Here is a 25,714-nt window from a genome sequence, read left to right as displayed (position 1 = left end):
TCCTCCCCCCTTTGTAAGGCCTAACTATTGCGGATATTAAACTAATCCTTGTAGAACAAGGAGCAATCGTAACGGATCAGATCTACTAAACTATGATCAAGCGGGGTGCCGCCCCTACACCTAAGATAGGTGTAAGGGCGGCTAGACATGCAAGGGTTGCACTACGATAGCATGTAATACGAAGAACAATGCTAACCCTAACATGTCTAAGATAACTACGTTGTTCGCCATCAAAAAGGCTTCAGTACGAGCAACGCATGAACAACGTGGGCAGGCTTGTGCTTCCTAGATCGCAAGATGCGATCTAGGCAGCATGATGCTTACCGGTAGAAACCCTCGAGACGAAGGAGTTGGCGATGCGCCGAGATTTGTTTGTGGTTGAACGTTGGTTGTTGTTTATTCCATAAACCCTAGATACATATTTATAGTTCAGGGGACTTTCTAATGCGGGCGTGCACTAAACCGTGCAAGAGTAAGATTCTAACTTCTAAACTAAGATGCGATCTAATATATTACAGATACACAGGCAATTAAGCCCAACTTGGCATAAAAGGCCGATTCACGTATTTCTTCCATGTATATATCTTCAAGTCCATCTTGATCGCGGCCCACCTCTGACTTGGTCAAATTCTGGTGATAACACACGTGTACATATGCGCCACAGAATTCAAATACTAGTCGCGTGACAGCTGGGCGATCGAGATATGCGCCACAGAAGGAATTTTTGGTGCGTCACATAAGGCCTATTTTCTACTAGTGTGGGATTTTCCCCTCTCTACATGAGGGAGATATCTCTGGGACCCTCGAGAGATCGGAACCAAAAATGCATGGCCGTGCTATATGAGGTTAAGAGTTAACCTAGTAAGGGATTTCGAATCACAAAAATCGAGGAAGAGTGGTTAGCTTGGAGCTTAACCAAAAATCGTGAGGCCAAGAAAATGGCATGTACAAAACATTGTGATGGTTCATCCGATATATGATCTTTATGCATGTTTAGGAGTTGGCATGTCTTACTAGAGGCCGCTACCAACTATCGCCCGAGTGGAAGCACTAGTGTCATGTATACTCACGTGTGAACCTATAGTTGCACACACTTAAGGGGTTGGAAGCTTAATTCGGATTGGATCCGACATTAGACGAGGCTTAGGTTTCTGATGTGTCTCTAATGTAGAAGCTCATCGGAGACGCCTATATAAGAGAGGGTGGGGCAAGCTGATTAGGGTTGAACCACTCCACCTACCCACCTCTCATACCTCAGTTTCTCACGCAGACCTAGCAGTCCGACTTGTGACACTTCCACTCCGCATATGTGGATACCTTGAAGGTGTTGCATTTGTAGCACTTGCAGGAGCCACACGAAAGGAGCTATTCGTGAGACGAGACGTCGAGGGCGAGGACGTAGGATGACTACACTACTACGTGTCTAGTAGCAATCCCGTGATCTATGACTACAATACACGATTTACGCGGCAGAATATTTTGATTTTCACTTGGTTAGCCTACTCGTATCCCTATAGAGGGTGTGCAGAGTTGTGCATAGCACGGATATCCTCAAATCAATTTGGGTTTTGCTTCGTTGGTGTTCTTCCAGGTTAGGCTAGCTCTTTCGATCTACATGATCTCATATTTGGCGAAGGCTACTAGTCTAGCATGCTGGTTCTTTGGAGTCTTACTACGGCAACTTCTCGTTTCGTACTACAACAAGCTCTGCTACGACAAAAAATTTCCCACTCCGGTGATGGAGGGGCGACGATGGTTGCACGCCAATGTCTGTAGTGATCACTAGGTTGTATATGGACCTATTTATAATGTTGATTACGTTTTGAGTTATTTGTAGTGCAATGGATGATTATCAATAAACTGGTGGACATTTTGCGAATAAAAAAGATATTTCAAGGTGTTGAAAGTTGAATAATGCCAAACCAAATCCCCAAAAAAAAAAAATCCAAAAGTGAAAAAATGAATTAATTAATTGTAGAGATGCGAACTGACTTGAAGATGATCTTGCTACATTTGCAATGGAGAAAGGGGCGCGAGTGTGTCTCTTAACAATGTGCATGCCTGCTCGTGTCGGATTATGTCGTTCATGACTATCACGTGTTGAGTTTAATGGATGAGTTTTATTTAGATGGTTCGATCTGTTTTGATTTGTATATATCTAGTGATTATGTCGGATTGTGTTTCGAATATTGTTCTGAAAATTTCAGGGCTTGTAAACACACATATTATGAACAATCATACTAATTGTTTTCATATATTTTAGAAACTTGATACCATGGTATCATTTAGTGGTTGGTACCACATGATATCATTCTCAGCAGATATAGTACGACAATACTTAGTACATTAGCAGTTTCTCTATAAAATCAGCCAAACTTACTAAAACTTCAGTTTCCTAAGTATAACCAGGTCTTGAGACTGAATATATTCCACATTATGGCCAGCTATCATCCTCAATCATTTTAAACTCCCAAATCAAACTAGTTCATGGTCTGCATGAAATTAGTTCATGGCCAACACACGATCGACGGACGAAGCGTTTCGTTTCCGGCAGAAACATGCAAGTGACGATCGAAGGTCAAGAAGCAGCAGGTGGACAGCAAGAATGGCCGAAACGCCCCCTCCACGACCCTTCGCGGCTTGGCTGGTGGTCCGCACGTTCCCACTAGGTACCCCCTTGTTTTGGAGCGCTCCGTCCACCCGCGCCAAAATTAGCCTCCTCCTCTCCCTCTCCTACCCTCTCCATCCTGCATCTCTCCTCTCCGGGAAGGCCTTTGGAGTTTGGATCCCTCGATCTCCAAGGCCTTCTCCTCGGACTGGTTCGATCACCACCCACTGTCACCGCCTCCATCGACCTCGATCCCTCACATACCCTTCTTCGGTTCATTCCCCAAGGCGATCACGCCTCCTCCGCATCACCGCGCCGTCTGATCGATTCGACAGCACTTGAGAGAGAGACAGAGACAGAGGCAAAGCAAGCCGGCGGGCCGGACCGGTGGGTGCTGTCTGCGCGAGCGCGTACATACGTGTGTAACTGCATACGGTGCGGCGCGGTGGAATTGATGGCGTCCCATGAGGTCCAGGCGCCGCGACGGTGCTGACTCGGCGCTCGATGATCGTCCGCAGGCGGTGACGGCGGCGGCGGCTCCTCGGACGTCGTCCCTGCGGCGTTCTTGGCTACCGCGTGGTCACTGGCAGGCAGCGGGGAAGCAAGATGAGCTGCTTGCCGTGTTTCGGGAAGAAGAAGAACGAGGGAGGGGGCGACGAGCAGGCGGAGTCGTCGCGGGGGCCCATGACGCCGCCTCCCGCGGTGCAGGCGCCCGCGCCATCCTACGGCGCCCCGGCTTCTGCCGCGCCCGTCGCGGTCGCCGCTCCAGCGCTAGTCACGCCGGCCAAGCCGCCCGGCGGTGCGTGATTAGTTGTATCTCTGCTTAATTTACGCGTTCTGGACCTGCACATTTTGTACTGAATGAAATCGATGATCAATGCAGAGAACAACGCGGGCTCCTCGGAGGACGCGCTGCGGCAAGAAATCGAGGTGAAGGCGTTCGCGTTCCGGGAGCTCGCGGCGGCCACGGACCACTTCACGCCGTACAACCTCGTCGGAGAAGGGGGTTTCTTCAGGGTGTACAAGGGCCAGCTAGACAAGGACGGGCAGGTATGTATTTTGCCTGGACAAAAACCGTTTGACTGAATCGTGCATGCCATGCACACGGCTCGCCAAATAAGGCGCGCACCGGATCGTATGGATGTTGATCCGTTCATTTGTGCGTTTCAGACCGTGGCCATCAAGCAGATGGACAAGCATGGCTTCCAAGGCAACATCGAGTTCCTGACCGAGGTCTCCAAGCTCAGCAAGCTTCACCAGGAGAACCTAATCGACATCCTCGGCTACTGCGCCGACGGCGACCAGCGGCTCCTCGTCTACGAGCACATGGACGGCGGCACCTTGGAAGACCACCTCTTCGGTATGTACGCACGTCCATCTCTTCCATTGCCTTTCAATCCGCGCAATGGAAGTCGTTCATTAATCGTTGATCGAGACCGTTCCTCAATCGACAACAGACTTGCCGCCGGAGAAGAAGCCGTTGGACTGGACGACGAGGATGAAGGTGGCTTATGGCGCGGCGCAGGGTCTCGAGTACCTGCACGAGAAGGCGAACCCGCCAGTGGTATACGGGGACTTCAAGGCCTCCAACGTCCTCCTCGACGCCAGCTTCACGCCCAAGCTCTCCGACTTCGGCCTGGCGCAGCTCGGCAAGACGGGTGGCGGCAACATGCCCATGGCGTCGCCGATGATGGGCTCCTTTGGGTGCCTCGCGCCCGAGTACGACCGCGGCGGCCAGGTCACCATGAAGTCCGACGTCTACAGCTTCGGCGTCGTGCTGCTGCAGCTCATCTCCGGCAGGCGGACCGTCGACACCAACAAGCCCGTCGAGGAGCAGAACGTCGTCACCTGGGTACGTAATTCACCATTGCACCCATTTAGCAAATCCATAGGTGGATGTTGATACAATTTTGCTAATCAAGGTTTTGCAATCTGCGATGCAGGCACAGCCGATGTTCAAAGACCAGAAGAGATATCATGAGCTGGTGGATCCGCTCGTCAAAAGGGAGTACCCGGCCAAGGCGTTGAACCAAGTGGTGGCCATGGCGTCGATGTGCTTGCAAGAAGAGGACTGCGTGCGGCCGATGATGGGCGACGTCGTCATGACGCTAGGCTTCCTCACCGCGCTGCCACCGGATCCACCGAGCGTCAACGTCCCTCCTCCGGCTGCCGCCCCAGAGCCCAAGAAAGACGAAAAATCGCACAAATCGCACCACTCTGACAGTTCGTCGTCCTCTTCGGATGACGATGACAACCACGACGAGGAGGAAGAGGAGGAGGAAGAAGAGGAGCAGAGTTAAGGATGATTTGTTTTGGGGAAGGAAACGATAATAAGATACTTCAGAACTTTAATGTCAAGAACCATGTACGCCATGTGGTTTGTTTCATGTGTCTGATGTGTAAGTAGTTCTATACATGAATTGATGTGGGGGGTTTCTGGGAGAGATTGCGGCAATGGAATGAGCGGCGGGGCTTGAGCATAGACAAACTATATTCATACGATTTTTTGATGGCAGGAGAGCTAAAGCAGCAATAACGAATTCAGGTATGTCTGGAAATAGATCACGATAAAAAAATCTTTTGCTGATTTTTCAGTTGTTTAAAACTTCAAAATTCTCGAAGCACATACTGCGCAAAACGCAACTGAAACTTATAAATTATTTTTAAATTGGAGTATACAGAGAGAGGTGATGATGAGATTATATGACATATATAAATATGTGTTGATCAAAATTAAGTGAAGCAAGAAAAAAGGGACAACACCTCCTTCCCCATGTAGCCTAGTGATGTAAGTGGAGACCTAGAATCTCCCATCCTATTCCTCCCCCTCAAGCTCCCTAGTCGTCGCCGGATAAGGCCACCAGTGAACTTAGAACGGGTTGGCTTGGATGGCGTCATTGCAATTTCGGTGATGGCACCTTGTTCTTCATCGTTGCTCCCGGAGTCACACTCAGACTCGTGTCTATAGGTCATCCACAAAGAATGATGTGAGAATTGGTCTTATACACGAATGAGACCCAACGATCAGCGTACGACCATACATCCACGTCTAGTAGAGCTGACCTGAACATGCGGTGGGTCCCACCCAGCGTGGAAAGCAGGCTCGCGCGGGCGCATCAATGCTCTCACCGAGCATGAATCCACCCAATGTCGATGACGCAGGGACCCGTCCGGGGTGCGGTCCGAAGGGGGGAGACGAGCTCTCATGGGGAAGGTGTGAGGGTGATCTGTAGACCTGCCCGCACTGGGACTCCGCAAGGAAAATGCATGCACCATCCCGATGACTATGTGTGTCGTCCCGAGTCAAATTAAGCTGCGATTTTTAGAGCATCATTATTCATCGGGAGAAGCACCCTGGGACTTGGAAGCACACCTCGATGGGCTTGAGGCCCAAAAGATCCTAGGTGGTGCGCCCAAACATGTAGGGTGCGTCACCTTCCCTCTTTCGACCGTCGATCGTCTAAATTACTTGATTCTTTCACCCACCGACGTATTTTCACCTAAAAATCACTATATACATGGCCTCGAAGAGTTCCCGGGAGTAGAGCGTCGCAGAAGATAGAAACACGAAAACAGAGGCTGCAACAACGAAGATTGGAGGGGGAAACACCGTCGGGATCACCGCCGAAGGGATCTCCACTTTCTCCAACGTATTCTTCATCATCATCCCCATGATCAATGGGGGTAGTCCACCTCTAGACTACGGGTTTGTGGCAGTAGCTTGATCTATTTCTCTCATGTTCTTCATAGTTCTTAGTGCCATATGAGCTGCCCTACATGATTATGGTTATATTTGTAATACCTATACGGTGGATCCTTATTCTATGATATTGTGCTATGAGATCTGATCATATTATGTGCAAGATGTATTGATAGATGCATATTATGTACCTCATTCTTAAGTATTTGTTCTTAAGTATTTGTTCTGATCCAACTTTTATGTAAGAGCGTGTGTGGGGTGATGTGGTTTTAGTGGTTTGTGCGCGTAGCTAGGTTGGCAGGGTGTGCACTGGCGGCGATTGTGTTTCATGACGGTCGACGAGGTGTTTACGACTGTTTACCTTCTTCTTAATTAACGAGGCGAGACAAAATTGTAGTCTCCGTTAAAAAAAATAAATCTTTTTCCTTAAACTACTTGGTAATCGCAACTTGATAGAAATTTTGTACTTCAGGATGATTTTGCAGCACATGAAAAATGAAACGACGATGGACAGTGAAAGTTTGCAGAGTAATAATCTTTTTTTAGGGACTAATAATCATTTGTTGAGAGTTGAATAATGTTATCCGTTACCCAAAACTGCGTGCCGTGCTGCCATTGTTCCCGCGAGGAGCAGGACGGAGCGAAGCCGAGAAATCGCGAAAAGAGAAGGAACCGCGCCCACGCTCAAAACAGTTTGGATCTGCCGCCTCCCGGAACGAAATCGCACAACCATCCCGCGCAGAGTCTCCCGCCACGTCACCGATCCGTGGCTTCTTCCCTCGGATCGCCATCCAAACCGTCCATTCCCCACGCATCGAACGGTAGGCACTGCCCTCCTCCCACCTCTCGCCTCCTTATAAGCCCCCTCCTCCCTTCCCCCAAATCACACAGCTCCAAACCACCAGCACCACCGCTTCTCGAGTTCCATCCAACTCGCAGCAAGCTCCAGTCAAGGTCAGCCATGTCGGGCCGCGGCAAGGGAGGCAAGGGGCTCGGAAAGGGCGGCGCCAAGCGCCACCGCAAGGTGCTCCGCGACAACATCCAGGGCATCACCAAGCCGGCCATCCGCCGCCTGGCCCGCCGCGGCGGCGTCAAGCGCATCTCCGGGCTCATCTACGAGGAGACCCGCGGCGTGCTCAAGATCTTCCTCGAGAACGTCATCCGCGACGCCGTCACCTACACTGAGCACGCCCGCCGCAAGACCGTCACCGCCATGGACGTCGTCTACGCGCTCAAGCGCCAGGGACGCACCCTCTACGGCTTCGGCGGCTAGAGGCCCTTCTTCTCTTCGTCCGCGCCGAACCCGTCGCCTCCTCGCCGTCAACAGCCTGTTGTCTTCCGCAGTGTGTTCTGTTATGTTCTGTAGTTGTAGTTGGAACCATGTTACTACTAGTTCTTCACTTGTCCGTCGCAAGATCTATCTAGCTAGCTTGTAATAGCTCTGTATGAGCGCAGATCTGAATTCGAATATATTATCTTCCCCCAAAATATGGTTTGTGCCCACTGTTGTCAATTTGCACCATAGTCTGAATTCGGAAGTGGATGATTTTAAGACGAAACTGAAATCAAATGCTCTGTTTTGTTCAGTAGCTGTAGTTCGATTGATGTTTCCAGTTGTACATAGCAATATTTCTCTAGCTAGCTTCTACTACAGCTCTGTACGAGCCAAGATCTGGAATCGAATATAAATTCCCCTTGCCATGATGTGTCTAACGTTTGTCCATTTGCATTGTAATCTGAATTTGGAATTTGTCCTCCGCAAGATCTATCTAGCTTGCTTGTAGTAGCTCCGTATGAGCCTAGATCTGAATTCGAATATATTATCTTCCCCCAAAAGATGGTTTCTGTCCACTGCTTGTTGATTTTCATCGTAGTTTGAATTCGGAAGTGAATGTTATTTTTTAAGACGAAGCTGAAATCAATGTGTAGTCAATTTGCACCATATCCTGCAGGATTGTAGCCATCTGTAACGGAATGTACTAGTATTATCTTACCGTGCAGTGGTGCGAGTGTGATTTTGAAAACGCGATCTGAATTTTGCTGTCTTTCTCAGTGGCTTTGTTTTGTTCAGTTGGATCGATGTTCTCCATCTGTCGATATCAAAATCTCTCTAGCTAGCTTCTAGCTTTGTATGAGCCTAGATCTGAAATCGAATAATATACTATCTCCCGCTTCAGTGATTTGTGTCACTGCTTGTCGATTTTGCATTATAGTCTGAATTTGGAAGCGATTTTTTTAAAGCTGAAGCTGAATGCAAATGCTCTCCATCCTCTGGAACGAAAAGAGGAACTCGTTAAATGGTGGCTCAATAGATCTGGAAACGAGTGTTCTTCCGCTGCAATGATGCGAGTGCGACGTTGACAATATGATCTGAATTTTGCGTCGATTTTTTTTTTCTAAAGCTCGAGTACCAATGATCTGCCTTCGAAACGAAAAAAAAAGTCTCGTTCAATTCTGGGCTGAAATAGAGCAGGCCCATACATCTCTCAAAAGTCAAGCAGCCCGCGGCCCACGGGCCCGTGCACGCAACGGTTTGCCGTCTCCGGCACGTTCTCTTCTCCGACGAACTCCTCGTTACGACACCCACCCAAGGACAAACCGCTACGCAACGCACCCAAAAAAGGGCGACAAAAAAAAATTGCTGCTCCTTTCTCCTCTCGCTTTCTGCATCACGGCTTGACCACACGAAATCATCTCCTGAATCCCACCTTCCGCTCGATTTCCCCGCGAATCCGTTGACCCGATTTCCCCTCCGTGTTCCTGGTTTCCTTCGCCGTCGATTCCCCTGTCCTCGCCGTCTCCGGTCGGAGCCGAATCGCGCGGTGGGGGTTGGTTGACCTTGCCGTCGGGTTTCGAGCTCGGCGGGGATGGGGAGCCACGGCGCCGGGCCGGCCGCTGGATCCGACGCCGCGCGCGCCGAGGTACGTGACGTGACCCGCCTGCTAAGCTGGTTTGATCCGCAAAGTATTTGCGCTGGCTTGGTTCCAGCCAAGCTGCGTGTATCGGCCTGTTTTTTTTGATTGGTTGTAAAGGGTCCGGTGTAGTTGGGAGCAACCCCAGTTCGTAAGTTACGGCAATCACTGCAGTTGTAGGCGATTTAGCCTTGTTATGATATTGCTACGGGAATTAGTGTTGTATCTGCATAACTGCATAAGGCATACCCGGGCTAAGTTGATGATGTGGTTAGGGAAACAAAATTTTAGCTGATTGAGTAATTCATGCTAGGTTATTTTGTTGCATTTCGTGCCAATTTTTCTCCAATTGGGGTGTGTTAAAACTCGTAGCCTTTGCTCTAGTATTGTGTGCATAAGCATTTCCTAGGGCGGCACTGCCGAATCTTATGAAAACCTAGTCAGACATCGTTCTAGTGTTGATAAATTTCACCGGTGCTGCAATACAAAAACATTTTCTAGCCCTCTTTGTTTGCGGCCATGACAATTTGGTCATATTTGTTTGCGGATGCATATTAGATTCTATATGAATGTGCCTTGATTCCAGCCAAGCTGCGTGTATTGGCCTGTATTTGTTTGTTTATTCTCGGTCCAGTGTAGTTGCGAGCAACCAGTTCGCTCATAAGTTATGTTAATTAATTATTACAGCTGTAAGAGATTAAGCCTTGTTTTGATATGCTATGGGAATTAGTGTTGTGTCAGCATAAGGCATACCCGGGCTAAGTTGATGTGTTATTATGTTGCATTTCGTGCCATTTTTCTCTCTCTGAGATGTGGTAATACTCATAGCCTTTTCTCTAGTATTGTGTGTATAAGCACTTCATAGGGCGGTACTACTGAATCTTATGAAAACCTAGTCACAGATCAATCTAGTGTCGATAAATTTCGCTGGTGCTGCAATACAAAAACATCTGCTAGCACCCTGTGTTTGCTGCCATGACAATTTGGTCATGGTGCATATTAGAGTCTATATGAGTTACGATGATGACTCCTTTGCTAATGGCAGGTCACTAGTAAGTTATGGCAATCACTGCAGTTCTAGGGGATTTAGCCTTGTTATGATATGCTGTAGGAATTAGCGTTGTATCTGCATAAGATGTACCTGGGCTAAGCTGATGATTTGTTTTGGGAAACAAAATTTTAGCTGATTGCGTTATTCAAGGTGCAAGGTTCTTTTCTTGCCCTTTGTGCCATTTTTCTCTGAGGTGTGATAATTCTCATAGGCCTTGCTGTTGTATAGTCTGTATAAGCACATCACAGTGCGGTAGCACTGAATCTTATGGAAGCCTAGCCACAAATCATTCCAGTGTTCACACATTTCACCAATGTTGCAATATGTACCCAAAACAGTTTCTATCTCCCTTTGTTTGTGGCCATGATAATGTGGTCATGGTGCATATTAGAAAATCTATCTGAATGATGCTGAGGATTCCTTTGCTAATGGCAGGTCAGCGGCATGGCCCAGACAAACCAACCTGCTTATCCGCCTTTAGCTTCTGGGGATCATTCGTGGTCCTCTTCAACTGGGGCAGCAGCAGTTTCGTGGAACTATCCAGTGGACAGTCAAAAGCAAGATGCAGTTTACTATGATCCACAGAGGGATGTATCGGTGCCAGGAGATAATCTAACTGTGGCAAGCAGTGCGCCTCCTACTGTTCAGTCGACTATGAGCTTGCCAAATGCAAGCCATTCTCACATGCCTTACTCAAGTTCACTTCAACATGGCTACAATCCTGCAGAATATGGGAACTATTACTATAACTACCCACAAGCTACAAATAACTATTCCGCTCAGCAAGGAGGAGCAAATCAACATTCAGGTGCAGCTTATCAGCCTCTTACTTCATTTCAGAATTCTGGGTCTTACGTTGATCCTACAAGTAACACATATTACAATGCTGGTGGTCACCAGACTGCGCCAGGATATGCAACCAACAACTACTATTATCAGAGTGACACACACAACGATGGAAGCTCAGGAAATAATTATGCTCAGTCATACCAGAACTACCCATCCTCTGGTACTAATGCAGTCCAAAATTCCAGTACAGTGCCTGCCAATTCTTTCTCATATCAGCCGCAGTACAACCAGTGGCCATACTATCACAATCACTCTGCACCAAGTCCTGCTGTCAATCCAGTTGCTGGGAGCAGTAACATAGATAACAGAGTTGTTAACACCACTTCTGGTTATTCTTATCCTAGTGCCGAGCCACCTCCACCGGGTACTACATCATGGAAAAGTAATTCGGGTGCTTCTGTTGCACCTCCTCTGCAGGTATGCTTTTTCCCTTTCACTGCAAATGGTTAGTTCCCCTACATAGTTTTTTTCCCATCAGACTCTCGACATTTATTTCTCACAAGTTTTGGTCTGTCTATGGATGATGGTTATCCAGAACAATGATTTTTCACAACTTTTCGTCTGTCTAGCCATGTGCCCATGTTTGTTATTCTGGACAATGATTTCTCATAAGTTTTAGTTTGTCTAGCCATGTTTCTTATTCTGGAAATAGAAAATGGCTGCTGCTTTTTTGGGGGACTTCTGCAATGTCCCTCCCATTTCAGAGTTAAATGCCCCTTCCTTTTTGAGGTTTTTGTTACTTGGTCTTCAGAGTCCTTTCTCTGTGCTTTTTTTTCTACTCCCTTGAAGTGCGAGTTATTAACTCTAGCATTACATGTTATCAACAATTTTTATCATGGGAAGAGAATCACCTTTCACCAAAGTTATACTACTGTGCAGGCTCCAAGCGTTCAAGAACCTCAAAATCAATATGTCCAACATCCACAAGAAACTCCAGCGTTGCAAAACCAGTATCCTTATCAAGCACCAGGTGTTCCAGTGTCTTACAACTATTACACAAACCAGGCACCAGCATACCAGCAGACAGCTTACCCACAGAACAATACGAATGCGAATCAAGTACCTGTGAACAACCATGGTGATCAACAGAAGAGTGTAGGTTCAAAAGGTTTAAGCTCAACTATTTCCACAATTAACCATGTTTCTGATAAAGCTTAAGCCAAATTTGCAGGGTTCTTTGACAACAGATTCTTCCAGTGAAAATAAAATACAGATTCCAGCGATTCCTCGAATTGCTCCAGGTTTCTCTATGGTAATACCAAAGAGTGAGAAGAAAATTATAGTTGCTGATTTGGCAAAGAAACCTGCCTATGTTAGTGTTTCTGTGCCGAAGAACGATGCCAAAACAGTTCAACATGGTCCAGATGCTGTAAATTTCTCATCTCCTTTTTATCCATTGTTGTTAGTACCTGAAATATGCTTTTGTATTTGTTTTTAATCACAGTGATAAATTATTGGCATATGAACGGCGAAAGTACATCTTAATCAATTAGTTCCAGTTGTCGTAATTAATTTTGTTCACTGTCATGGAAGTGCGTTTGTTCATGATTTTTAAAACTAGGATAACAAAAGAATGCCGTAAATCCTATGTTAACAATTCCATTAATGGGGTATATGTGGTATCTTGTGGTATTTGTATATTCACCATCCATTTTTCCTCTCCTCTTGCTGTGCTTAGAGATCTGTCCCTTTTTCGCTCCGTAATTATGGTATGAGGAATCTCAGCCGTTGCAAGAATGATGCCCAGAGAGCTGCCTGCCAAAGTATAATACAACAGGTGAAGTTTCTTTTTGTTGGCTTTTGTTAGTTGCCACTATTTGTAAACAACGCCATCATCTATTGGTCTCAGTCATATGGATGGAGTAGTTTATCTACCTACATGCCTGTGAAAAATCGATGCCCTACTCAAGATGATGCTATAAAATTAGGACATTATCTTTCCTAGGTGGCAACAAACAACAGTTTTAGTTTGCTAAGCACATCTGAGAACTTGCATTTAAATGTCATAATACCATAAACAGAGTTGATATGCTATCCACTATATGTTGGTGATATACGGATAATGATTACCTGATTTCAATTCTGAAATTGAAGTCGCTTCAGCTTTTGGCATCCGATAGGAGCCCGCGTTTCATTTAAATTTGCTCCTTTCTTAATTTTTTTGTTCTGCTATATCGTTTGACAGTTTAAAATTATTTGATCTATTTGGTTGTATCACTTTTTTCCCTTGTGTTTATTTTCAGATCACAAGCAAAGCTCTTAGCGATGGAACCCTTCTTACGAAGAACTGGGACACTGAACCGCTGTTTCCTTTGCCAGAGAATCTTTTAGCCATGACCGAAACAAGGTCCGTACTTCTCTTATACCCTCACCTCTGCAAAAAAAACAGACAGACTCTGTAAGGTGACAATGCAGTGTTGTTGAGACGTACATAAATTAGCTAATGCTATCTGTGGTCTGTCGCTTTGGATTTTTTTTTTTACTGCGGTTCATTGAGCACCTCTATGATTGCATTTTTTCTGGAGAAATGTTTGCATTTTCAGATCATGCTATTTCAGCATATTTGTACCTTAGACTGACACCTTCAAAAAGTGCTGCAAACTAAGCAAATTTCAGGAAGTGTCTATTATTTTCAGTAACGGTATAATGACCACTAGTTGAGCTTCGACACTTCTTGGAAATTTCTAACACCATTAATTCTAGCCAGAATTACAGAATGGAGCGGTACCCCACATGATTAATATTGGCTGCATAATTTAGTTGCTTGGGAAACAGTGGTTCATCTAATCTGATACCGACATACATCAATTAGTTGCATCATTACATGTTGTAAACTTGTAATTAGGGTTCATTGTACTCGAGAAAATTAGGCCTTCTTGCAGTTTCTATAGTCTGCAGAATGGTAGAGTTCTGATAATAACATATAAATATTATTATACTGGTGGGTACAAGGCGAGATGGGTGCATAACCTATTGTTCTTGCCTTGTTTGTATTTGGACATCTTTGGTCCGTTCCTAATGCTTAATATAATGACGCGCAGATCTCCTGCGGGTTCTCGATTTTTTTTTTATTATACTGATTTTTTTGTCCTGTACAGCAGTGCAAACAATTCAAGTCCCTTGTCAAAATCTACCCCTAAAAAACGCCTGAAAAGTAGGTGGGAGCCTGTTCCGGAGGAAAAAGTTACTGAGAAGGTGGAGCCAGTAGCAAAAACATTGATGAATGGTAGCGCCCACCATAATTTTGAAGCCAAAAATACAACGGTGAGAACTGGCATGTTGCTCTTCTTAAAATCTTGTTGTCAAGCATTCAACATAGATGATGGACTTTCTTTTTGGCAGTAGGAGGCAGGATGAGCTTCTGCCCTGTTAGCATTGTCGATTTGTGCAATATCACATGCTTGTATTTTTTCTCTAGTAAGCTCTTTCTCTCAAATATTTAACTTGTTATGCAGGGAAACAATTGGAATTTCGGGAAGTTTGACCGCCCTGCACATGCACCTTTAAACAAGATCACCCAGAGGCCTTTCAAAAAGCAAAAGATGGGTAGTTATTCAAGTGTGATACGGAATGGAAATACTTCAAGCGATAGTGATAAGGAGCAGGATCTGACCAAGTATTACGCCAGTGCATCTGCACTAGCAAATTCACCAGAGGAAAAGAAACGCAGGGAGCATAGATCTAAGCGTTTTGAGAAGAGTAAGGATTCATCATCAAAATCAAGGAATTCTGCAGTCAATAAAGATGTACATACAAGAAGACCTATTTCAGCACTTGCTACTAGAAGTTCTGAAAATGGCAGCAGCTTGGCTGTTGAGGATCTGGATTGGGATGCACTGACAGTCAAGGGGACATGTCAGGAAATTGAGAAACGATACCTACGCCTGACATCAGCACCTGATCCTTCCACGGTAATAGAACCCACCAACTGTCTTAACTTTAAGCTTAAAGGCATTGATAGCATCAGTGGATCATTGTTATTTTAAGTTCGACGCTGCCTACTCTGAATACGCTCGTTGCAGGTAAGACCAGAACATGTCTTGGAGAAGGCACTTTCCATGGTTGAAACATCTCAAAAGAATTATCTTTTCAAGTGTGACCAACTGAAATCTATTCGTCAAGATCTTACGGTTCAGAGAATCCAGAATGAACTGACTGTGAAGGTAGTCTTACTTTTTCAGCATCCAGTTGTGTAGAACTGTGGATCACATTATATCGGCAAATTAAAAATATACAAGTCTATTTAGTTGCTAGACAAGACGCCATATTAGATATGTTAGTCTACTCATGTTCACCAAAAGAAAATATTTGTTAATGTTGTACATTAGGACATAATAATTTCAGCAATGCACAATGTTTTGTAACCTTCCGATTTCTTATTTCAGGTTTACGAAACTCATGCGCGTTTAGCATTGCAAGCTGGTGATCTACCTGAATTTAACCAGGTATGCTTGTCTCTCCTGATCTGATTCTCTTGAAATATCAAATTATTGTACACATGTGATAGATGAAAGTTGCAAGAAGGGTCTTGCTTTCCTGTTAGTACCGAGCAGAAGTTTCGTTACACTTTCTAGTAATCAGATTGTTTCCGTTTCCAAAAAAAATTATCAGGTCATCTAGTGATTACTTTGCTCTCTAGAAATAAGATTGCTTCTCTGGTAGTGCCAGTGGTTCAGGAATATTGAGTGGAGTAGCTATTGTTTTCTAGTGTTCATATTTGTAATTCAACTTCTGCATGAGTGTCATAGTTCAAACTATTTGTGTGCAACTTTTTTTCAGTGCCAGTCACAGCTGAAGAGGCTATACAGAGAGGGGAACAAGGGTTGCGATTTTGAATTCTCTGCATATAATTTGCTCTGTGTCATGCTGCACTCCAATAACAAACGGGATCTGCTGTCATCAATGGCAAGGTATAATTTTGTAAACAGTTAGTGTGGGAACCTATTTTGTTCTCAACTGGACTACATTTCATATATTCATTGCTTTCAGCTTATCGAAGGAAGCCAAACAAGATGGAGCTGTGAAGCATGCCCTCGCAGTACATTCTGCTGTGTCATCTGGCAATTATGTCATATTTTTCAAATTATACAAGCAAGGCCCCAACTTGAACTCTTGCCTCATGGGTAAAGGGCAATTTTACAAAATTCACGTCAATTCAGTGCACACTCTTTCTGTAAGAGGTTTTGACTGATGTATGTTGGTCTCCTTTTTGACAGATCTATATGTGGAGAGGATGCGGTTCGAGGCTATAAAATGCATCTCTAGATCTTATCGCCCGACAGTACCTGTGGTTTATGTTGCTCGAGTTTTGGGGTTCTTACTTAATGGGGATGACAGATCGGAAGAATGTGAAATATGGTTAAAAGCGCATGGTGCTATTCTTTCATTAGATAACAGTGGGGAATTGCAGATAGATACAAAGGTGATGATCTCTCTCTCTCTCTCTCTCTGGACAATATAATACATATCAGAATGAGTGCAAATAGTTTTTACGTGGCTTACTCGGTAAGTTTAATCTCATAAGCCTGTGGGATGGGTTATAGTTTTTGAATAGTAGTCTCTGCTAGGATGATATTGTGGATATTCTTCTCCAAGGCCGCAAGGGCCATGTGTTGCCTTGGGTTACCTCAATGCTGTTGTTCACAGCTCCAACCGAAGATCCGTTGATTTTAGCTATGCAAACTTGGATTATTGTATTGTCTAAGCGTGCAGAGATTAACAAACTGAGTGCAGAACATTACAAAGTACTTCACAGTGTTATGATGAAATGTGCTATTATCCTGTCATATAAATGCTTTAGCAGATGGGAACTATCGCATTTAATCCATTCTGATATTCTAATCCAGCAATATCTTGCATTACGTTACATTGCTTTGCAGACTTCTGCCACTACACTTTACATGCCAGAACCCGAGAATGCGGTTGCACATGGTGATGCGTCACTTGCAGTTAACGACTTCTTTGCACGGACATCTGAGAAGGTGTAATGACTGTATGTACTCATCGGCGTGTCGGTGCTTATGGATGTGTTGCACATCTTCGGATGAAAATACGCTGTTATGTGCAACGGGATCAGCTCAAGAAGCTGAATAATGCTTCTGGGGTAGGAGGTTGGAACAAGGATAGGATGCCCCACTGCCTATTGCCTGTGCACTTGATGGCTGCAGTTGCACTCCAGTGAGCTGCCGCCACGCAGATTTGGAGCATTTTACCCAACACAAGATGTACGGCTACCCGCGGAAAGACAGATTCTCTGCAGGGCTTCTCTTGTGAGGGAAATGTTGCAGAAAGCGCATATTACATGTAAGCTTCTGTGTGACTAACTGGTACTTCCTCTGTCCTATGAAACATGTCTTAACTTTATCTAAATTTAGATGCATCTAGACACTAAATGGTGCTTACATACATCCAAATTTAGACAAAATCAAGACATGTTTCATGAGACAGAGGGAGCACATGTGTTTGTATCACGAAATTTATACATTACTAGTAGGTATTAGTGGGGAGGGGGGATACAGAGACAGAGAAGTTCAGAAATTTATTTGTAATACAGAATGCTGTAAGTTAATGATATTTTTTCCTCCGGAACTGATTAAAATGCTGAAGAAGTTTCTTGTTACATGTTGGACTGGAACACTAGGCAACGTTATGCCGAGCCTCGGAAACCCCAAGCTCAGGACCAAACCTCTAAAAGGGCAGCAGCTAATGGCAATAAGATACTTTACTAGGAACTGGAACGTCCTAAAAACCTGTGATGTAGGTTACTGCCGTTAGTTGGTAACCACCGGTCTAATTGCCGGTACCCAACCTATGTTTACTTGCTCCATTAACCTTTTCAGGGAAGTGGTTGCTAGCTGCTGATCTCATTCTAGTCACCAACAACAATATTCTATCCCGTATTGAAAATAAATAAATATTATTCCATCCACTACTCAGTATGCTCTTCTTATTCTGAGGACTCGCTATCCATTGCTTTGGTCTTCAAAATTTTGAGATCTACGTAGTTTCCTGTTAGGAAGAATGACACGACATGTCGAGATCCTTCCTTCCATGCTCTGTCCCCTCAACTTTTCATCATTTTTCATGCTTGTTTTAGTTGTTAGGTGCTTGGATGTTGGAGCAAAAACAAAAAAGAAAGTCTGGACAGTGATGCATTACCAAAAAAGTTGCCCTATACACCACAAACATGCCCAACTGTAACTATCAATGTGCATTGCTTAATTTTCCTTTTAATTTCCTTCCTGTCCACAATTGGAATATTTGACCATGGTCCCATGATGACTACGGAAGTGTCCAGCCAGAAGAAACTTTTTTTTTTCCTTTTTAGATGCCAGAAGAAACTTTAGAAATGCAGAATTTGCAAAAAGTGCCACAGACGGTCAGAAGATGTTTTAAGGGAGTGGGGATAATGCAATGGTGGGACTTCAAATACCAATCAGGGGCAAATCATATGAGTAACATCAACTTCGAGTGGTGTCAAAGTGGCAGGATGATATAACTGATTACTACAAGGGAAAATGCACCAATTTCAAACTTCGCCTCAACAATAGCACTTGCTCAATTAAATCTCTATGCACTTCAATCCAGGCAAGAACCTGCCTCTCATCAGCAAAATCTGAAACTACACGATAAGAGGAACAAGTAAATCTTACTACATATAGTCGTTTAACATACTAACAGAATGATCACCCAAAGTCAAAGTGCCAGAATGAAATGACTGAGTACTACACAGGAGGAAAATGCACCAAATTTCAAACTTCGCCTCAACAATAGCACTGGCTCAACTAAATCTCTATGCACTTCAATTCAAGCAAGAACCTCTTTGTATGTATCCAGTTAAGTATCCCTCGTCTTATCAGCAAAATTTGAAACTAGACCAAGTAAATCTTGCTACATCCCTGGAGTACATACAAGAAGGTGTGCTATACCTGATATTTGTAAAAATAGTATGCTAAATTTTACAGAGAATGAAGATCAAAATAAACAGGGTGCCAGGAGAGCAACTGTGTCCACGACATTGTTGCAAGAAATCACAACCTGAACTCCTCTTCCTGGAGCACCACATCCACAGCTTCCTCTCCACAATTAGTATTTGACCATGGTCCCATTATGACTATGAAAGTGCCCAGCCAAAAGAAATTTTAGAAATGCAGAATTTGCAAACAGCACCACAGGTGTTCAGAAGATGTTTTAAGGCAGTGGGGGAAATGCAATGGTGTGACTCCAAATACTACCAATCAGGGGCAAAACATATAAGTAGAGCATCAACATCGGGTGGTGTAACAAACTAACAGAATGATCACCCAAAGTCAAACTGGCAGAATGAAATGACTAGACAGAAGGAAAATGCACCAAATTTCAAACTTGGCCTCAACATTGCTCAGCTAAATCTCTATATATGCACTTCAATTCAAGCAAGAACCTCTTTGCATGTATCCCGTTAAGTATCCTGCGTCTCATCAGCAAAATTTGAAACTACACGAAAACAGGAACAAGTAGTAAATCTTACTACATCCCTGCAGTACATACATACAAGATGGTGTGCTATACCTGAGATTTGTATAAGCAGCATGCTAGATTTTACAGAGCCGAGGGAAGATCAAAATAAACAGGGGGGCAGGGGAGCAATTGTGTCGAAGGCATCGTTGCAAAACATCACAACTCGAATTCCTCTTCCCGGAGCACCATCTCCGCAGCTTCTTCCTCGTCATCGTCGTGGAGTGAAAAGTAGTGGCTCCTCTCCGCTGGCCTGAACGTGTAGAACATGAACAGGTAGAAGGCCATGGCGGCCACCTCCTCGGAAAAGACGCTCACCCATCGGTACTGGTAGCTGGCAATGGTGCTGAGCATGTAGACGACGATCCTAGTGAAGTAGAGGTACCCAATCACTACGGTGTAGAACTGCCGGAACAGGGTGAGCTTGGACAGGTTGCGCGCCGCCTTGCCATCGGTCTTGGACGTCTCCCGGAGCGCCCGCATGGACCAGACGACCGGGAAGAGGACCGCGCAGCAGCAGGCGACGTCGACGAGCATCAGGATCTGGTTCCAGGTGACCCACCCCTGCCAGAAGGGGCCGGTCTCGCCTATGACGGCGGCGGCGATGTTGGCGATGACCTGCAGCGGGATGACGACCATGAGCACCTTCTTCTCCCGGTCCTGCAGGAATGGCCTGAGGAAGGACCAGCCGGTGCCGACGAGCACGATGACGGCGAAGAGGATGACGCCCTTGACGAGCTGGAAGAGGTAGAAGGCGACGTCCCAGCCGTGCGGCGTGCCGGTGACGCGGATGTAGTGCTGGTCCTCGGCGGCGGAGAGGCAGTAGAGCAGGCGCGCGACGAGGAGCGCGGACATGAGGTGGTGGATTTGGTTTGCCGAGACGCGGTCGCGGGAGAGTGTGAGGTAGAGCCAGGCGGCGAGGAAGGCGGCGTAGCAGAAGGCGGCGAAGCCGTAGATGGCCGGCACGGGCGCCTGGCCGACGGGGAGGTAGTCCTTGGAGCCGTCGGGTCTGGCGTTGTACATCTCGGTGCGGACGGCCATGGAGACGAGCGACTGCGGCGCGCAGTTGGCGAAGTAGAGGCTGTACTCGTCGGGGTGGGTGACGGGGAAGGACTTGTTGTAGTGGCCGCCCTCCATGTCGTGGAAGGTGAAGAGGGTCTTGACGTAGGGGCTGGAGAGCACGCACCCGGAGAGGTCCGGCTCGTCGGCGCCGCTGGGGTCCTCCGGCTCCTTGGGCTTCTTTTCCGCCCGGTCCCGCGACTCGGCGACGGCCTCCAGGAGGGACTCGTCGGCGAGGAGGAAGAAGCCGATCTGCTTGGGGTCGGCCCGCGCGAAGGAGGAGGAGACGGCGGCGCCGGAGAGGATGATCCGGACCGCGCCGGTCTTGGAGAAGCCGAACTTCTCGAAAAGGATGGTGTGGCGCGGGTCCTCGTGGAAGGACTCCGACCTGATCTCCGCGGCGGCGGGGAGGGAGAGGGCTGCCGCGACGGCGAGGAGCAGCAGGAGGCGAGCTCCGGCGGTGGCCATGGCGAGATCTGGCATCCGTTCGAAATGCGTGGGAGTGTGTCGGCGTGCGCGTGGGCGTGGTTGGAGCGGAGCTAGCGGCGTTTTCTTATGTGGTGAGACGGAGAGTTGGGTAGAGGTTGACTTGGGCACTAGTAGCAGGCGGTGGGATGGCGATGTTTTGCTCGTTTTGTACACTTCGGTCACACTGGGAAAAGACTTAACGGGACACACGTTTTCTTTTTGCCACCGCTCACGATCAATCCCCCTTGTTTTGCATCATTTTGAGATCCATCAATCGTGATATAAATCATAAGTTTAACATTTTGCTGATTTATTAATAATCATGTGGTACACACAGCTCTAAAATTAAAATTAATAAAAATTATAAATAGGTCATCAACAATTGTACTGTACAAGCAATTATACTATTACCTCTACGTATAAAAAGATGTCCTAGATTTATCTAATTTTAAATATATGTAAACACTAAGGTACATTCAAATGTAGATAAATCTAAAACATCATTTAATGAATGGAGGGAGTATTCAAAACATTTTTCTCTCAATCGCGCGCGCGCACGCGCGCGCGCACACACACACACCCACATCCCTTTATTTTAAACATCATATTGTAGCCTTACGACCTCTTTGAATCATTTGCTTGAGAAAATACTAATGATTGATTTGCTTCCGCAAAAATAAAAATTGTGAAACTAAGAAAAAATGTAGAAACATTTCAGGAAATGTTTTGTTCTGACATTAAGTGAAGGGTTGCGTCATTCTTTCCCGTGTTGTAACCTCTTTGTTTTGTGGGGTTCCAAAAGAAAATGGGTATCCTAGCTCGGCCCGAAAAACCTAGGCTGGGCAGGCCAATTTTGCACGTCGATCTAGGCTGGGGCCTAACTTTTGGGGCCAACGATTGGGCCGGCCAGGCTTTGAGCCTGCAAAATATGCATCTTGTCGAAGATCGGGCTAGGCCACTTGGACTGGGTCATGATGAAGCCCAAATTCTTGGCCAAGCAAGGAAATTTCAAAATCTTGCTATTGCATGCATTCAAACCGAAAAAAACACGGGTATGCACGAAAAGTTCTTTAATTGTACTACCACATTGAAAATGCAACAACCTTTCCGACGTAGCTTTCGTAGAAGCAAAGAAAGTCACATTTGAAATTGAAAGATTTCTGCACTAGCCAATTAAATCAAAAGTCCTAACTGATGGAAAGAGACTAGGCAGTGTAATTATATTCAACACTCTCCCTCACGTCTAGGCTATTTTAGTCTTTAGCGTGGGTTCGGTGGAGGCCATAGAATTTTTTCTTTTGTTTTTAATACCGCGCGAGCAGATTCTTGAACTTGAGAGCTCTTGAGCTTTGATAGTATGAAAGATTGTTGCACTAGGCAATTCAACCAAAAGTTCAAGCTGATGAAAAGAGACTAGACAATGTATTTATATTCAACAGGAATTGCAAATGGAGTAGTCTACGGTAAATTTCATATGATTGGTAATAGTACCAGTAACCCAACCAACCTCTACAGAGGAATGTACAAGACTAATTTGCTCCTTAAAAAAGAAGAAGATGAATCCTACTTGTAAAATTGACCATTTGTAGAAAATATGGGTTTAATGTTAATACTATTATTATTAATCTTTGGTTCAAGCAGGAACTAACGCCGTGCTTTCTATTAGCAGGTATAGTACACTTCTCTTCAAAAGAGAATGCACATTACAATTGGGATCAGGCTAACTGGGCCGCGCTACTGGGCTGATATCCGGGTGCTGCGATTTTCCCAGGCCTTGCTGTGATATCCGTCTGATGCATCCGAATCAAACTGAGCCGACACACAGGCAGCCTCACGATGCCTTGTCCATTCACCGACATCTGATACTCCTTACCAGAAATGATCAGCTGGCGGAGTTAGCTAGATAAACACCGACGCAATGTCTGCCCCCTCTGAATATTGGTAGGACATCCACCGTGTTGGGTAATTAAGCAGCAGACGAAGACTGTACAGTGGAATCTTAATTGATCGTGTTGCCGGCCGAATTTATGGGCGGCGCGCTGAGCAGATGGACTTGGAAGGATGGACCGGATGCTGGTTGCCACTGCCAGGGGCGATTTGCACGAAAATAATCTAAAAGTGAAAGAAAAGCACAGACTGACCCTCCGGCGAAACTATTTCACCTATCTAACCCTTTTGTGTGGCGCCCCACACATCGGCACCACACATGCCAGTGTGGCGTCCCTCCTGCCGGCGCCACACACCCAGCCGACGTGGCGCCCGCGACGCTGAGCTGGTGCACCCATCCGACGTGGCAGCATGTGTGGCGCCCCTCCCATCGGCGCCACACATGCCAACTTATATCAAGTTTTCGGTCGAAAACATTCAGGGGCTCCGGACGTCTGGGACTTAGCCGTTTTGGCGAGCCTCTACTTGTGGCGCCGATGCCACGGGCGCCACACATGCATGTGTGGCGCCGATGCCACGGGCGCCACACGTCCACTTAAGTGTGGCGCCCGCGCCCGCGCCCAGCCCGACCCAGCCAGTTCTTCTCTCTTCTTCTCTCTTTCTCCTCCCCAACCGCCGCCGCCGCCCGCCTCCCCTTCGCCCCCCCCACCAAATCGACCAAGGATTCGTCAGATCTATCCGGCCAAGTCCTTCCTCCTCCATTCCTCAACGTATTCCCCTTCGATTCCCTCCGATTCATCCACTAGTGTTGGTGGATTTGGTAGATTTGGGTATGAACCCTAGACATGGAAACTTATGTTGGTAGATTTGGATATGAACCATTGATATGGAAATTAATGTTGGTGGAATCTACATTGTAGTATATGTGTTTGAACCAAATATTTGTTGGAACCCTAGATATGAAATTTTACATGTATGTGTTGAAACCCCTATGTATGTATGTGTTGAAATGTCTAATATTTGCCTAGCAAATGCATTCAAATTTGTTACATATGCCTATTATTTTTGATGGAATAACTCATATTTGAACCAAATATTTGTTGGAACCCTAGATATGAATGTATGTGTGTATGTATGGAACCTTATGTATGTATGTGGTGAAAGGCAAAATTGGATCTTAGCAAATGCATTCTATTGTCTTACATATGTCTATTATGTGCCTAGGAATGGTATGTCTTATGAAATTCATATGTGTGATGTATTTGGATATGAATTCTCATGTATGTGTGATGTATAGGTGATTCGAAAGTTAGATATATTCTCATGTATGTGTTGCTCATTTTTGTTAGTGGAATGACTCATAATATGGTTGTGTAAACATGTAGGATGGTGTGGCTCCTAGATCAAGAGTATGACAGAGAACACCGGGCTGTTCATATGACGGAGAGGACAACGGATCTTCACCCTTTGAAGATTCGTTACCATGGCACGGTGGATATACCGTATGACGAGAGGTACACGGAGTTCATCCAGCCTACCGGTCTTCTCCCGTTCATATCCCTTGTAAGCCGTGGAGGGCCGAACATGAACGCCGCGACACTCACCGCTCTTGTCGACCGGTGGAGGCCGGAGACGCACACCTTCCATTTGAGGGCCGGCGAGATGGCCCCTACTCTCCAGGATGTTTCCATGATCCTTGGACTACCTATTCAGGGCGAGCCACTGTGTATGAACACAGCTTCTGATGGGTGGCGCGGACAGATGGAGGACCTTATTGGCAGGGCTCCTCCGGCGCCAGCAAATCCAATGGAGAGAGTTCCCGCCGGCGCGTCTTTCTCTTGGATCAAGACTAACTTTGCACAATGCCCGGACGGGGCCAACGAGGACACTCGGAGGACGTACGCCCGCGTGTACTTATGGTACATGATTTCGAAGACTCTCTTTCCGACGACGGGGAAGCTGGCCCATTGGTGTTGGCTGAAGGCGCTTACGGTGTTGGACCACCGGTGGAGTTGGGGAACAGCGGCACTTGCCTACCTCTATCGGCAGGTGATGATTTGTTCTATGTACTATTTTCCTATAGTAGTGTGGTAGACAAAGTAGTAACCAAATGTCTTATGTACGCAGTTGGACGAAGCTTGTCGCAGGACTGGGAGCAGGACTGGGAGCGGCGGTATTGGTGGATGCTTGCTCCTACTTTCCGTATGGAGCTGGGACCGCATATCAGTTGGGCGGCCTAGGATACTCACCGAGAGGCATTGGCCTCATCACCCGGACAACCCTGATCGGGAGCCGACTTGGGCATACCTTTGGGACAATGTCTCGGAGATGACGAGCGATCCAAAGATCATGTACATGCAGTACACTGCGGAGTTGGACACTCTTACCGCTGAGCAGGTAACCGATCACTCTTTTGCAATCCTAGTTTTCATTGATTCTACTGGCATGTTGTAAATTCTGAAACAGTTGTATGCTGCAGGTGGAATGGGAGTCATATGGTACCTACTACCGTATTGGCGCGGGGATGCCTGACCTCAACCACAAGTGCACGGAGGAGGCGCTGTTCTGGCGTATGCCCACTCATATGCATGTGGCTTGTTGAACACCACCAGCCGCTGTAATATCCCAGGTTTAGAGGCAACAAAAGGAGAGAACACTAAAGTGTGCATTGCATTCATGCATAG

At 46.1% G+C, this 25,714-nt stretch overlaps 4 protein-coding genes across 6 annotated transcripts; 3 read left to right on the top strand and 1 right to left on the bottom strand.

Annotated features, from left to right (window-relative positions):
* Positions 1 to 3,160: 3,160 nt before the first annotated feature.
* Positions 3,161 to 4,908, top strand: LOC124648673 (probable serine/threonine-protein kinase PBL23; the record flags this gene model as incomplete). The annotated part of the gene is made up of 5 exons (XM_047188392.1): positions 3,161 to 3,407; positions 3,492 to 3,658; positions 3,779 to 3,968; positions 4,066 to 4,460; positions 4,552 to 4,908. Coding segments are annotated over 5 exons (1,356 nt in total), but the record flags the coding sequence as incomplete, so codon positions are not given.
* A 2,346-nt stretch (positions 4,909 to 7,254) lies between these two features.
* On the top strand, positions 7,255 to 7,581 carry LOC124706497 (histone H4). The gene has a single exon (XM_047238160.1). The coding sequence runs from the start codon at positions 7,270 to 7,272 to the stop codon at positions 7,579 to 7,581; it is 312 nt and encodes a 103-aa protein (XP_047094116.1). The 5' UTR covers positions 7,255 to 7,269.
* A 1,327-nt stretch (positions 7,582 to 8,908) lies between these two features.
* On the top strand, positions 8,909 to 17,739 carry LOC124707626 (SAC3 family protein A-like). 3 transcript variants are annotated; one of them, XM_047239296.1, is made up of 14 exons: positions 8,909 to 9,229; positions 10,707 to 11,537; positions 12,000 to 12,215; positions 12,292 to 12,489; positions 12,799 to 12,897; positions 13,364 to 13,467; positions 14,222 to 14,384; positions 14,576 to 15,031; positions 15,143 to 15,283; positions 15,506 to 15,565; positions 15,900 to 16,030; positions 16,110 to 16,243; positions 16,337 to 16,542; positions 17,000 to 17,739. In XM_047239296.1, exons 1-14 carry the CDS (start codon positions 9,176 to 9,178, stop codon positions 17,105 to 17,107), a joined length of 2,901 nt encoding a protein of 966 aa, XP_047095252.1. In that variant the 5' UTR covers positions 8,909 to 9,175; the 3' UTR covers positions 17,108 to 17,739. The 3 variants fall into 3 exon arrangements, with proteins under 3 accessions (XP_047095252.1, XP_047095251.1, XP_047095253.1); XM_047239295.1 differs by having other exon boundaries at positions 14,219 to 14,384; XM_047239297.1 differs by lacking the exon at positions 8,909 to 9,229 and having other exon boundaries at positions 10,969 to 11,079; positions 11,172 to 11,537; positions 14,219 to 14,384.
* A 2,036-nt stretch (positions 17,740 to 19,775) lies between these two features.
* LOC124650405 (protein CANDIDATE G-PROTEIN COUPLED RECEPTOR 7-like) lies at positions 19,776 to 21,258 on the bottom strand. Its single transcript, XM_047189935.1, has one exon. It carries the CDS (start codon positions 21,156 to 21,158, stop codon positions 19,776 to 19,778), a length of 1,383 nt encoding a protein of 460 aa, XP_047045891.1. The 5' UTR covers positions 21,159 to 21,258.
* Positions 21,259 to 25,714: the final 4,456 nt, after the last annotated feature.

This window comes from Lolium rigidum, chromosome 4 (genome assembly GCF_022539505.1).
Source record: "Lolium rigidum isolate FL_2022 chromosome 4, APGP_CSIRO_Lrig_0.1, whole genome shotgun sequence".
Classification (NCBI taxonomy): Eukaryota; Viridiplantae; Streptophyta; class Magnoliopsida; order Poales; family Poaceae; genus Lolium; species Lolium rigidum.
The sequence above is the reverse complement of the archived record's forward strand: the minus strand, read 5'-3'. Positions and strand labels throughout refer to the sequence as shown.